We start from the raw sequence: 14,566 nt of genomic DNA, 5'->3' as shown, positions 1-14,566 counted from the left end.
TTACAAACCCCCTTACAAGGGGAACCATTATTCTTATATTTATCTATCACTAATTGGGCTGTCAGCTCCGCTCTTGTTACAGAAAGGGAAAAGCAGCAGTCTCCTATCTATTTTACCAGCAAAACATTACAGAATTCTGAGCTTCGATATCCGACCATTGAGAAGCTGGCCCTAGCCCTTGTCTTCTCAGCCAGAAGACTCCGACCATATTTTCAGAGCCATGAAATCCATGTTCGAACAGATCATCCTTTACGCCAAGTCCTTCAGAAACCAGAGCTGGCTGGCCGACTAGTAAAATGGTCGGTTGAACTTTCATAATTTGATATCAAATACGAAGGCCGAACATCTATCAAATTCCAATTCTTAGCTGACTTCATCGCTGAATTCTCAGTATCAGACACAACCGAGGACTACATCGAATGGTCCTTATACGTCGACGGCTCCTCTAACCCACAAGGATGTGGAGCAGGTATCATACTTGATGATGGCCATGACAACATCATCGAGCATTCCCTCCATTTCTCATTCAAAGCAAGCAACAATCAAAGTGAGTATGAAGCCTTAATTGCCGGCCTTAGACTCACTGCCGGCCTAAACATTACCAAACTTAAGGTATACTACGACTCCTTACTCATCATCCAGCAGGTAAACAACTTATACCAAGTAAAGGACCATTTGCTTTCTAGATACCTTGACATTGTACAAAATATACTTTCAAAATTTTCTAAATACGAAATACAGCACATACCCAGGGAGAGTAATGGCTGAGCTGACATTCTATCTAAACTAGCCAGTACTCAACCAAACAGGTCATCCCTTTACCAATCTACATTGCTTAAGCCAAGCATTGAGCTAACAGAAATCTTAAGTGTTACACAGGAAGCAGACTAGAGATCTCCATACATGGACTATCTTCAGACAGGAAACCTGCCAGGCAATGTCGAAAATATTCGACACTTCCGTCGACAAGCCTCCTATTTTACAGTTTATAATAACTGCCTATATAGACGAGGATTCTCTCGTCCATTACTAAAATGTCTTTGCAGAACAGAAGTCGAGCTTGCACTTGCCGAGGTGCATGAAGGGATCTGTGGTACACACCTCGGAGCCCAAAGTCTATCTTCAAAAATACTCAGAGCTGGCCTATACTGACCGAAAATACGACAGGATTGCCATGAAAAAGTAAAAAGGTGTAACAATTGCCAGAAACATAGTCCGATCACACATCTCCCAGCTAAACTCTTACACTGTTCAGAGGTAAGTTGGCCATTCAACCAATAGGGCATAGATATCCTCGGCCCCTTCCCCACAGCAGTAGGACAGGTAAAATTCCTCGTTGTAGCAATTGATTATTTTTCCAAATAGATAGAGGCACAGCCTCTAGCCAAGATTACATCACAACAAATGCTTTCTTTTATCTGAAAATATATTATTTGTCGATTCGGCATTCCTCGGCACATTATCACAGATAATGGTCGCCAGTATGCCGATCAAAAATTCACATCCTTCCTGCAGGACTTGAAAATCAAACAACACTTTTTCTCAGTAGAGCACCCACAAACAAACGGGTTAGCTGAAGCTGCAAATAAAGTAATACTACATGCTCTAAGAAAGAAACTAGATGAAGCAAAAGGCCTCTGGGCCGAGCTTATCCCAGAGATCATATGGGGATATAACACCACTGTCCACTCAACAATAAAGGAGACACCCTTCCGGCTAGTCTACGGATCTGACCCAATGATACCGTGGAGATCTCCCAATCCTCACTGCGCACTGAACTTGCCGACCAGACTACAAAAGACACGGCTCGACAAACTGAACTTGACCTCGCAGAAGAAATAAGATCATCAACAGCAGTCAAACATTTGGCCATGCAACAGCACATAGCTCGAAGATATAACAAGAGAATTCAACCAAGGTCTTTCCAAGTCCACGACCTTGTCCTCGGAAAAACAGAACAAACTAGGAAACCATCAGCACATGGCAAACTATCAGCTAATTGGGAGGGCCCTTACCGAGTCACAGAAGTCATCGGCAATGGAGCCTACCGACTACAAACCTTAGAGGGTAAAGATCTCCCTAATACTTAGAATGTATCTTTGTTAAAGTTATATTACAGTTAATACCAGGGACAGGCAAGTACCCTTTTTCCTACTACCAAGATTTTTCCCGCAAGGGTTTTGCTTGGAGAGGTTTTAACGAGGCTAGCCTACCTGGGCCTTTGAAATCAAGGGTTCTTCAATAAACAAACTTCTTATTTTATTAAATCTTTATTTCCTCCATTTCATAGTTCTGTTTCATCAATAAACATATAATGCCGACCTATAATGTCTATCCGACCATTCGGATACTATCGACACCGATCATATGCCATAATAGGCCATTCGGATACAATCAGTAAATCCAACTGCCGACTTTAAAACGGAATCAGATCACTTCGATACAATCACTTAATCCAACTGTCGACCTTAAAACGGAATCCGATCACTCGGATACAATCAGTCAATCCGACTGCCGACCTTAAAACGGAATTCGATCACTCGGATACAATCACTCAGTTCGACTGCCACCTTAAAACGGAAACCGGTAACTCGGATAATATGATTCAATCCAATAACCGGTCTAAGTCGGCATACGCTCATTTAAATTCGATCACTTAATCCCTCAAATAACTTATCTTAATCCGATAACTCGGATACAATAAATAAATCAAAATACCAACTACAATCCGAATCCGATCATTCGGTACATTTCCGATCTTATATCAAATCATACCACTCAAAATAAATCACTCAAACAGATGCCAGAGCAATATTCAGAAAACAACTTTTCAAAATTTCACGTAAATTACTGCCGACCATTCAACAGAGTCCAGATATTATCAAACAAATCCTATACCTAATATGCTCGGCCTACCCAGCCTTTTTATGCTTCTCCATCAAACAATGGCATTACACCATCAGCACCATTAACATGTTTACCTTCGGTGCCACAGTCACAAAACCGAAATACACCCGCATATCAGACAAAGAACAAATACTATATTATAAATATGCAGAAACAGCATGTAACAAGAAGCATCCAAGTATGTTTTCTTCAACAAACAGTAGCAACATATCAGTCACAAGCACAAAAGCCCAACACAGGAGCAACTTAGTTTACAAAAACAAAAAACAAAACAGAAACAAACCAAATTCTTATCAAACATTTTCATCCCCCTCTTCTTCAGCACCATCATCCTCAACCATAACCCCATCACGAACAATCTTACCAGGATCCATCTGATCAAGATCAACATTAGGAGCTAAGAACCTAGCTTGCAAAGAAGCTCGCTCAAACCCTTCAATAAAAGAGTCCAGAATAGTTGTCTCCTTACTCTTCTCTAAGCTCTTCAAATCAGCAGTCAACTCCACCACTCGAATACTCATACTTGACAGATCCGCCTCTTTCTTTTTAACATCCTGCACCTCTTTGGCATAATTCTTCTTCATCAATTTTAATTCTTTCTCAATCTCAGCTAATTTACTCTCCAGCTCTGTAACCCTTGCAGTTTTCAAACTCAATTGTTCCTCCAATCTCACATCGGGATTTTGCTCGGCCACTTGACGATGTTTCTTTTCCCGGCTACGCCCTAAACTAACAAGCCTCAGACCAACAACCTTACACAAACAAAAGCAAAAATTCACCAACAAGGACATCCACAACATTATCAACAAAAACAAACAAATGATAGAACGTTACCCGCATATACTGATCAATTGCCACATCTCCCACCTTTTCAGCCAAAATAACATCGGCAGGAGTTTGGCAAACTTCATCAGCAGTAATCATGAAGGGATAATCCTTTCCCCAAAGAGACGAACCTTCACTCTGCTCAACTACGTCATGCAATTTTTTCTGATTATCATAAAACCTCTGTAGTTCCTCGGCCGGAACCTCCAACCCATCTTCCAAATCTTCGGACACATCCACTACATCTGATTTTTTTTCTTTTCAAAATTACCTTTGTCTGCTTTGGCTTTGGCTGATTAACCTCTCTAGTACCGACCTTCTCCGCTTTTGATGAAGATCCCTCTTTGTCAAGACCTTTACTCTTCACTCGAGCTCTCAAACTCGCAGTAGATACACCAGGATATTTTTCACCTACCAAAAAACAAAATAAAAATCAGAACAACTATACAATCCCACCCAATCTAACAACAATCACACAACTTACCTAAATACTCTATAACTGCTTCCCTATTCTCGTCCCATTGGAGCAAGTCAAACACCGAAATTAACTCGTTCCGATCAATAGCCTCAACTAAATACTCAATGATACATTCATTCCTTGCACTTATAACCTCTGGTCCCAAAATATTATGTGGCTCCGAGCACCACCAGATCGAAAATCTCTCCCCAAAATGCTCGTCCATATAAAATGGGAAGTCACCCTCAACACTTCTTACTTTCAAATACATTTCCTTAAAATTTTTAAAGGAGGATTTGTAAAGTCTGAATACAGCAAACCTTGGAGAACTGTTAAAGTTCACCCACACCCCCTTCCAAACACCTTTTGCTTGAAACAGGGAGAAAAACAACTCCACCGTAGGAGCCTCCTCGAGAAACTCCATCAATATCTCAAATGCACGAAGAAAAGTCCACCCATTCGGATGGAGCTGAGATGGGGCACAGTTCAGCTGCTTCAAAACCTGACATTCAAAATCGCTAAATGGAAGCTTAACCTTCAACTCTTCAAGAACACAACTATACATAAAAAGTGTTCAAACCCCTCACCCCTATGAAAAACCTATCACTTTCAGAACAAGGCAGTAGCTCCAATCAAATTCCAGAGCCATACCTAACAACTTTACTCTTATCCACTTCATCTACACCTCCATGATCCAAGAACAATGACATACGACTCCTAACATCTTCATTAACCCAGTCATAAGACCAGTCCATCCTCTCATTCTTATCCTTCTCAAACCCTATCAACAGCAACAAACAGAAACGAAGGAAGAAGAAAAGAAACTCAGTGAAGAAGCAGAAACAAAATTTTTTCACATACCTCTTTTACTCATTTTTCTCCCCTTGGAAAATTCCACTGACAACTTTATCTCACAAACTCAAAAATGATGCTACACTATTGGTATTCCAGTAACAATTACCAATAAGTTACAAAAACCCTTCAGTAAACAATAACCCACTTCTCAGTCACATCAACCGCCCAAAGAGCAGTCTTGGAAATGACAGCGCACTTAATGTCATCATTACTTCTCTCTCTTCATTTAAAAACTGTTTACATTTTAATAAATCTTTTCTTTTACTAACCCTTTTTAATAAAACATCTTGAGTTGGGGCTTCAGGTCCAACACATATCGCCGACGTAACATGTAATTGTCGACTTATGCTTCATTTAAAGCTCAACCTGATTCACTAAAACTTACTCTCAGGCTAAGCTTGGGGACTATGATCAGGACCGTTACAAGATCAGCATTACAAATCATAACTCAGCAATTTACGCTATTAATCGGCGTTACAGTTATTAATCAGCATTCAAACATCATTAATCGGCAACTTATGTTATAATTCAGCTTAACGGACTGCTTTCCAAAAAGCGAAACATCCAACCTAGCATTATTGCTCTTTAATACAGGCAATAAAGCAGAAGCATAACGGACTAGTACATTTTCACCCATAAAAGGTACGATCTTCCATCCTAAAAAAAGACACATTGAATTCTCAATACTGACTTAAGTTTCGGAGTGTCTTTGCAGGTACACCCCCGCCCCCCCGGTTTCTTACTCAAAGTTCTATGTGATTGGACACCCTCTTGGAGTAAAGCTCGGATTACCACAAAACGCAAAGGTCGGCACCAAAAGTAACAACTTGGTGTCGACTCCCAGAGACGGAGCTCTCCCTCAAGGTATCCATACAAGAACATAATTTATATAATTCTATATTAATAAATTATAAAAATATTAATTTTATATATTATGTATCTATTAATTATGAATTTTTAATTTATGTTATATATATATATATATATATATATATATATATATATATATAATTGAACTAACTCACGAGTTAATGAGCTTATCTTATCCAAGTTTAAGTTTGATCTATTTAATTTATAAGCTCAATTTCAGATTTAAATTTGGCTCATCAGCTCACGAACTCAGCTTATCCAACTATTAACGAGTCGAGCTCAAATTGGCTTATGAACTAACCTGACTCACTTCTAGCCCTGCATACTACTAATTAATTGTAAATTTGGTGCACAATCACATATAAGCTTTCAAACCAAATTAATATGCTTTTTTCCATTTGTACACAATGCACTATAAGCTGTATGTAAAGAGCTTTGTTAGGGAGGTCTCTCTCCATCGATATCGAACCATCACCATTCAAGTAGTTTATATATATATTTCGTCGATCTCGTCCTTTCAATAATTAGGGTAGTTGGGAAGACTTGTTTCCTTTGTAATCCTTATCTTTTGAGTGAGGATTGTATTGTCATTTTACAACAAGTAATTGGTACTAGAATTCATCATGTTTATTTACATACAGTTTAAGGAGAAATGTTAGGGACTTGTTTTTGTTTTATGCCAAAGCTTTGTTTTTATATTAACTCACCAACTAACTGACCCCTATTATTAGCTAGCATTATTATGCAATAATGTGCATATATATAGTAGCACACAATTAGCAAATTGAAAAAAAAAAGAAATCCACATGCTTAGATTAGCCGACACTCGTAACAATCAACAAGCTAATTAATTGGGGAAATTATTTTAATAAAAATTGTCCAAACCATCAGCTGATCGATCGAACTGCTAAATATATAGAATTATCTAATGACTGATTATATATATAGGCAGACTCATTAATTATACCCTGAAAACCATAGGCTTTAACCACATAAAATTTTAGCACCGTTAGTTTGAGTTTATTTGCATTTCTAAAATCCTTTATTGGTACACAGAGATGAGGGGACAAGGATTTGTGATGGGCCGACATTCTTAGTTGGTCTTCTGTTGGTTCATGTGTTGAAGTAGCACCCAAATACATTGCCAGAGGAAATTAAGAAACCGCACATTACTCCATTCTTCTTCTCCACATTTATTTTATTTATATATTCACATGCATTACGCAGAAGTCCATTCAAAATTGCATGATTTTGAGAGAAAAATTTAGTTATATTAACATTTTAACTATTATATCATATATATTAATCAAGGAACTAATGAGTAATAGAATTTTGTTCAACATTCATGAGTCATGACAATTAAAAAATAGGTGAAATTTATAACTCTAGTATATTTCAAGTCATTTTCTAATTGTTCTTAATTAGCATCGATAAATTTTTTTCTTTATTAATTTTAAATTAATGATTTTCTTAATTAACTCATTCATTTCATCTATCACTTTTATGTGGTCATCATCAAATTGTCTTTTAATTTAGCTAAATTTAGACTATCTTTGCAAACCATGCTACACAGCTCTTGTCACTAATTCACTATATAAATTGTTTACGCAACTTATTAGTGCCTATATTATTTACCCTTTTTTAATTATTTTCTTCGGCTATATGGTGATCCTACTCATCCTAGCGCATGTTTGGGACCAATAGCTCTAATATGTAATAGATAAGGTTTTGAGTAATGATATTTATATTATTTTGACGAGTGTAATAATTTTAATGCGTTAATTATGTAAAATATTTTATATTATTGTTTAATTATAAATTTTGTCAAAAAATAATGAAAAATTTTGACGATGTGAATAATTAGCTGGTTATTTGGTTTAATAGAAGTAAAAAATGAATACTATTTTATAAATTATTTTAAATTCAAAAGCTCTCATTTAGTTATTTTACAAAAACAACTATCAAAATCCTAATTATAAACAGTTTCGCCATCAAATTCTTTTTCCTCCCCAGACGGTAGCCATTTCCGATATTTTTCACTGACCATCCAACCCTCAGCAATGTTCATCAGCTTCGACCCAGTCCACCCACCTCTCTCACATGTGTCTGTCTTTGTCGTCGGCAGCCAATAAGTCGGACAGACGTCTCCTTCTCGGTGCGCTGTGTCATCCGCCGACATCCCGTGTCGCCTTCCTCGTTTCGGTTGCGCGTCTCTGGTGCTTGGCTCTCCACTCTCTCCCACGCTGGTACGTATCCTGCCACCACCGCCCTAGCTTCCTAGTCTGTCGCACTCGCGTCGTAACAAAAACTAACTATCTACATAACTAATAATAATAATAATCAACCGATTACGTATAGAAATGAACATCCGACTTTAAAGAACAAAAAATGATTATCCAATTATTCACTAAAACAACCATCTGTCTCCTGTATGTCGCGGATAAAGATGCTGTCACGGTGAAACCAGCCAGCTGGGGAGGATGGGTTGCACGGTCAATGTGTGGAGGGCTACGTGAATGATGCAACGTGCGTAAAGGGGGATGCTCAAATGTTCGTGGTTGGCAGAACGGCATCGACTGGTGTTCTGGGTGACGGCTGGTGTTCCTAATGGAACGGACCGGTAAGATGAGAAGAGAATAGGGGAGAGAAAGGCTTCGAAGTACTGATCTAATTGTTCTTGTTTGAATTTTTTTAATTTAAATTGGGGAATTGCCAAAAATTAATTAAATTAATTATCATCTGATTTTAATTTTTTTTCATTCTATTATTCACATTGTTCATTAAATTCATTGTCTTCTTATACTTTTTCATAATTAAATTCATGTATAAAATTATTTTAATTAAAAATATATTAAAATTAAATTTGTATATATAATATAAAATAAATTTTTATTAATTGTTTTTAATATTTAAAATAAAAATATTAAAAATTACAAAACAGAATAAAAATAACAAGTCATCGAGAAGAAAGGTCAATGGATGACAGCTTAGAATGTGATGAAGAGAGAGAGAAAGAGAGAGAGAGAGAGTCGGTGATGGTGATGATGTCATGTCAAATGGACAACGATGGATGCATGCATCAAATATGAAATCCTAAGTGTATACTGTATTATATATTATTAAGGAATTCACCGACAAATGTCCCATGCTCAACTGTCAACAACATGGTCAAACCTGAAGGAATAGAATAACAAATTAATAATAATGCAGGGTAACATAACCCTCTTCCGCGTTCTTTCTTTTCTACTCACTATGTCTCTGTGTTTTTTTTTTTTTTATCTATCAATTTAGATTTGAATAATATTATGAGAATAAAAGCATAAGAAAATAATCAAATTTTGAAGTGTTTTTTTGCAGTACATTAGAATATCAAATATTAGTCATGCATTTTAGTTTAAGATTTTATTTCAAGATTAAGGAAGTTCGTTGCATTAAGAAACCTTAGATTTGATTGCTATTCGGAAACATCTTTACACGACTTTACAGATGTCAATCCAGCCATAGGCTAAGAAAAGAAAAAGGATATGCCAAAATAAATAAACAAATCAAATAAGGAGAGGAGAAAAAGTAAAAAAGTGTGGCAAAAGTTCCACTCATGCTATATTTGTAAAAGACGTTTGTGAAATCTAAGAGAAAGATGCCTAGTTTGGTATCATTATTAGCACGCAAATCCATGCAACGAAAGTCGATTCACCTTATTATATATTTAAAAAAAATGCTAACACATATTTTAAAATACATAATAAAATTATTACTAATAAATTTTAAAAATTTTTTTAATAAACATAAAATAAGTATATTAAAAATTTATTTTTTTATTTTTAATATACTTTTTTAATTTATAATCTTAATTTTTAATACATAAATTAACTAAACCGTGATTAGAAAAAAGGTGTTTCCAATATGTCCTTTCAACTTTAAAAACAATTAGATTAGAGAGGCCCACTTTTTAATTTGATTTTTCCAAAGGGTTGTCGGTTGCCAATGCAAAGCTAGCATGTTAGAAGGGGCATCAGGGGGCTCAACATTTATTATTGCAACACACTTTAGCTTGTTCCAAGCCATTCATCACTCCATCTTCTTCCATTTCAGGTACTGACATCAACTCAGCTTCATACCCATATACTTTCTACATTTTGTTATTGCTTTTCACTTCTCCTATTTGTTGTTTTTAATTGTGTTTATTTTGGACATCTATCTGTTTGCTTCTGGAAGGAGAGTTTATGGCTATTTTTGGGAATTTTAGAATAGAGGAAATGTTGTTGGAGTTTAGCTCCCTACTGAACAAGATGGTTGTTGATCTATAAAGTACATGCAGCTGGGTTGGAATGACATCAATGATTTGGTTTCTTATATAAGTTTTGAGGGGATGGTTGCAAGTTTATATCTTTGCTTTTTTGTGATTTTATTTATTGCCTCATCTATTTCCCTATGAAAATGCCATAGTTTGTGGGCTTTTCTATTTTAGGTACTATCAGTAAAAGGGTCATTGATGTGCCTCAGCTAAACTCAGTAATATAATATTTTTTTTAGTCTAATAACAGTTGACTCAGTCCGTCATGATTTCTGGTATTGTTTATTGAATAAATTAATCTTTCAGGCACCAACAAGATAAAAATATAGTTCACTGATTCTAAGATTGATTATATGGATGTACCCACAAAAAAAGGATTGTTATATGGATTTAAAATATTTCATGTTCCATGTGGATTTGATGCAGAATGAAGGGCACAAGAATGGCAAAATGGTTAAGTCTTCTGGTTTTTGTAGTTCTATTGCTTAAGGCAGAAGGGGTTGATGTAGGACTCACTTATGTTCAAAGTGCTGTACCAAAAGGCGCTGGTGAGCATTTTTTCTTTCTTTTTGTTCTTTGGCTGTTAAAGGATCATCTCTATTTGTTTTTTTATTTTCACCTGTCACTATTTAAGATATCTCCACATTTATATGTCAAATAAAAGGGATCATAAGGAGTATTATTTACTGCACTAACATCTCTTAAAATTTAGTAATATCATATAGAACACCCCTTGAGATTTATGCTGTATGACACTATATATATATCCTAGTATTTCATAATATTCGACATTAACTTCCCTTGTAAATATAACAGTGATTATAAATCAAGAGATGTCATATGTAACAAGTAATAGCACACAATATCAGAGGAAGACACATGAAGTTTATAGTTTTAGCTATATTGAATTGTTTATAACAGTTGGAAGATTGATGTTTAAACATTGTGTGCAGTTTGCTTGGATGGAAGTCCACCAGCTTACCACTTTGATAAGGGGTTTGGAGCAGGAATTAACAACTGGATTGTTCACTTTGAGGTTGCAAACTCACCAACTAAAACCGTGTTTCCTTCTTTTGATTTCTTTGATCTCTTCTTGATATTGATCTTCAAGAGACATTTTCTTTCCAGGGAGGAGGTTGGTGCAACAATGCCTCTGTTTGTCTCGATCGCAGGGACACTCGCTTAGGTTCATCTAAGAAAATGGATCAGACAGCTTCCTTTTCTGGATATTTGAGCAACAAGCAAAAATTTAACCCAGGTATATTCTTCACTAGTCACAATTTTGATTCTTTCTCCTCATTAACACAAACATTTTTTAATTTTATGGATCTTAACAAGTGCTGCATATTTCAGATTTCTACAACTGGAACAGAATCAAGGTTAGATACTGTGATGGTTCATCGTTTACCGGTGACGTCGAAGCAGTTGATCCTGTAAGAATTGCAACATTGAAAATTCTGTTCTAAGTGATGAGATTTGTTATTTTGTAATTTCCATTCTGATGAGATTTGCACATGATAAATAAATCAGAAAACCAATTTGCACTACAGAGGAGGAAGAATTTTCGTTGCTGTCATTGAAGACTTGCTGGCAAAAGGAATGAGAAATGCTCAAAATGTAAGCGACATTATTTATTTATGTTCCAAATGATTGGGGTTCGCTAATTGAAAATTGTAAGTACAGGCTATTCTTTCAGGATGTTCAGCAGGAGGATTGACAGCAATACTACAATGCGATCGCTTTAGATCTCTAATTCCGGCAGGAGCTAAAGCCAAATGCATTTCAGATGCTGGTTATTTCATCAATGTGTATGCTTCCTACTTGAACTTCTCTTTCTATTTATTGGATGGAAACTTGTTACCTCATTGATTGAACATAACAGAAAGGATGTCTCTGGAGCACAACACATTCAAGAGTTCTACAGTCAAGTTGTTGCAACACATGTATGTTTCTCGATTGACTCCCATGAACCATTTACTCCGACAGAGTTTGATTGTGTTTTTGTTGATTATCTCAGGGATCGGCGAAGAATTTGCCTGCCTCGTGCACTTCAAGACTGAGTCCAGGGCTGGTTAGTTTGTGACTCATTTATTTTTCATTTTGAGCGAGCGAGAGTCATTATTTCATGCATATGTCTTCATGATGCAGTGTTTCTTCCCAGAGAATGTGGTATCACAGATCAGGACACCAATTTTCTTTGTTAATGCAGCATATGACTCATGGCAGGTAAGATTGTTGTTATTGTGTTGTGGTGAAGAAGGAAGCGTTAATTAATTAGGATTATTGTGTGTTCAGATAAAGAACATATTGGCACCGGGTGTTGCTGATCCGCACGGGCAATGGCGCGATTGCAAGCTTGATATTAAGAAATGTTCTTCTGCTCAACTCAGTGTAATGCAAGGTGAACATACATAAGAATTGTGAGTGATGTTAAAATGTATTACTAAGAATAATAATGGTGATGATGGTGATGATGATGATCAGGGTTCAGGACGAACTTCTTGAGCGCATTGAGTGGAGTGGGGAGCACGCCAGCTCGGGGGAAGTTCATAGATGGATGCTATGCTCACTGCCAAATGGGAACCCAAGAGACATGGATGAGAGCTGACTCGCCTGTGTTGGCCAAAACAACAATCGCCAAGGCTGTCGGAGATTGGTATTATGAGAGAAGGCCATTCCATGAGATTGATTGCACTTACCCTTGCAACCCCACCTGCCACAACCGTATCTTTGATAACAACCGCTCAGATGATTAGACATTTATTAAAAAAAGACTTACGTGCAGTTGTCTTTATGTGAAGTTAATAGTTTAAAACTGTTAAAAACTGTTAGATGATTCTAACATTCTTAAATATCAATAAAGATAACTGTACGTGAGTTTTCACCAATTTATTATTATTGCACGTCAAAGTGAACGGCAAAATATATCATTTGTAATTTATTAAACAAGTCAGCCAAGGAAAGGAGGCACTCTTCCGTCTCCATGCATAGTAATTACTAGTTGAATGTCACAACTACTTATAGTCTGCTATATATACGCTTTAATAAAATGGAACAATAAATTTGGGCCTCTTTTAGATTATTACTATCTTTTTTATTTTCTAACACACATGCCCTAGACTCATGGATTTCTCATCAAAACTAGCCCATACTTATCCATACATAGCTTATATTGGCCTCGTTTCTAGGATTAAAAACTTTTTTGTTATGTTCTTTTAAAAAGTAGGTATTTACTATTTAGGGTGAATGAGGTCCCCAAGTTTTCAATGATGAGTTGATGATGAATAATAATGCAATATGTCTAGTCTGGTGACTGGTGAGTGAAGATTAGAGGCCACATAAGTCATAAGCAACATTGCAGGGCCAGGCCACTAATCATGCTTTAATTTATTTGGACCACTTTCTACAGGCAAATCCACTTGCATTCCTTATCTTAATTAGATCCCCGTATCCAGTAAAACCTTCTGTGTGTATATTGTGGAGGAAGTGAAGCAAAATATATTTAGTGGACAACACAATTATGGTGGCAGTGCTAATCCCATTTAGTAATCTGATTAATATTATGTATGCTTCAAATGCAAATTGAGTCATAATCCTATATTATCTGGTTACTATAATTCAGTCGCTACAAGCTATACAAGCTATATTTGAAATATTAAGTCAAAAAGAATGTTAGAATTTTCATGACTCATAAATAACCATTACTCATGTTGTTACATATGACTTGGTAATATTATTCAATAATTGTCGCCTATTACTAAGAGAACAAATTTTGATCTATTACCTATAATTTGGTCAATAAAATTTATACATCGGCCCTAAAAAGTTATAACTCAACCCATGACTCAAAAATATGATAACACTTAACACAACGGCATGATGACTCTATCACACGTCATCACCAACAATTCAATGAAACTAGAATGAGATCCGTGCGATGCGCAGGTAGTAAATTAATGATAATATATAATAAATATTAAAAATTGTTATGTTTTGTATAAATAAATTAAATATGTGTAAATTAAAGTTAAATTTAAAAGGTATTTTATTTAAAATAATTTGTAGTACAAAAAATTTGGATGTTAGAGTTGTACAAAGTGACATTTTTATTTGGTGGTTTAATTTTTAGATTTGTTTTAGTTGATGGATTTAGTCTTCTTATGTGACGCTCGTCTTCCTTTTTTTATTAGTTGTTGTTAGAGTTGTTATTTTCTTTTTTCTGTTGTAGGTTCTTTATGAATTATTGAGTTTGATACACTTTCTATTGTGTTGTTTGTTCCATCTTTGTATGTATGTTCTTCTTCCGAAGATGTGTCTTAAATTTGTATGGTTTTCGTTCTCCTTAATCTCTTGATGGA

The 14,566-nt window shown here is 35.8% G+C and overlaps 1 protein-coding gene across 2 annotated transcripts; it reads left to right on the top strand.

Moving 5' to 3' along the window:
- Window positions 1–7,129: 7,129 nt before the first annotated feature.
- LOC112797832 (pectin acetylesterase 8) lies at window positions 7,130–13,290 on the top strand. Of its 2 annotated transcripts, XM_025840948.3 has the most exons (14): window positions 7,538–8,160; window positions 8,361–8,534; window positions 9,884–10,006; window positions 10,635–10,756; window positions 11,162–11,244; window positions 11,337–11,466; window positions 11,562–11,641; window positions 11,739–11,825; window positions 11,892–12,016; window positions 12,091–12,151; window positions 12,226–12,279; window positions 12,357–12,434; window positions 12,504–12,609; window positions 12,693–13,290. In XM_025840948.3, exons 2-14 carry the CDS (start codon window positions 8,455–8,457, stop codon window positions 12,962–12,964), a joined length of 1,401 nt encoding a protein of 466 aa, XP_025696733.1. In that variant the 5' UTR covers window positions 7,538–8,160; window positions 8,361–8,454; the 3' UTR covers window positions 12,965–13,290. The 2 variants fall into 2 exon arrangements, with proteins under 2 accessions (XP_025696724.1, XP_025696733.1); XM_025840939.3 differs by lacking the exon at window positions 8,361–8,534 and having other exon boundaries at window positions 7,130–8,160.
- Window positions 13,291–14,566: the final 1,276 nt, after the last annotated feature.

Source organism: Arachis hypogaea, chromosome 1 (genome assembly GCF_003086295.3).
Source record: "Arachis hypogaea cultivar Tifrunner chromosome 1, arahy.Tifrunner.gnm2.J5K5, whole genome shotgun sequence".
Classification (NCBI taxonomy): Eukaryota; Viridiplantae; Streptophyta; class Magnoliopsida; order Fabales; family Fabaceae; genus Arachis; species Arachis hypogaea.
This window is presented reverse-complemented; position numbering and strand designations above follow the sequence as displayed.

What these genes read in the sequence shown, in the direction of transcription:
- LOC112797832 (XM_025840939.3), top strand. Translation starts at nt 8,015, where the DNA reads ATGTGTCTGTCTTTGTCGTCGGCAGCCAATAAGTCGGACAGACGTCTC. An exon ending in TGCTGTACCAAAAGGCGCTG is followed by an intron (nt 10,757 to 11,161) that starts GTGAGCATTTTT and finishes CATTGTGTGCAG; the next exon opens with TTTGCTTGGATGGAAGTCCA. An exon ending in CAAGACTGAGTCCAGGGCTG is followed by an intron (nt 12,280 to 12,356) that starts GTTAGTTTGTGA and finishes TTCATGATGCAG; the next exon opens with TGTTTCTTCCCAGAGAATGT.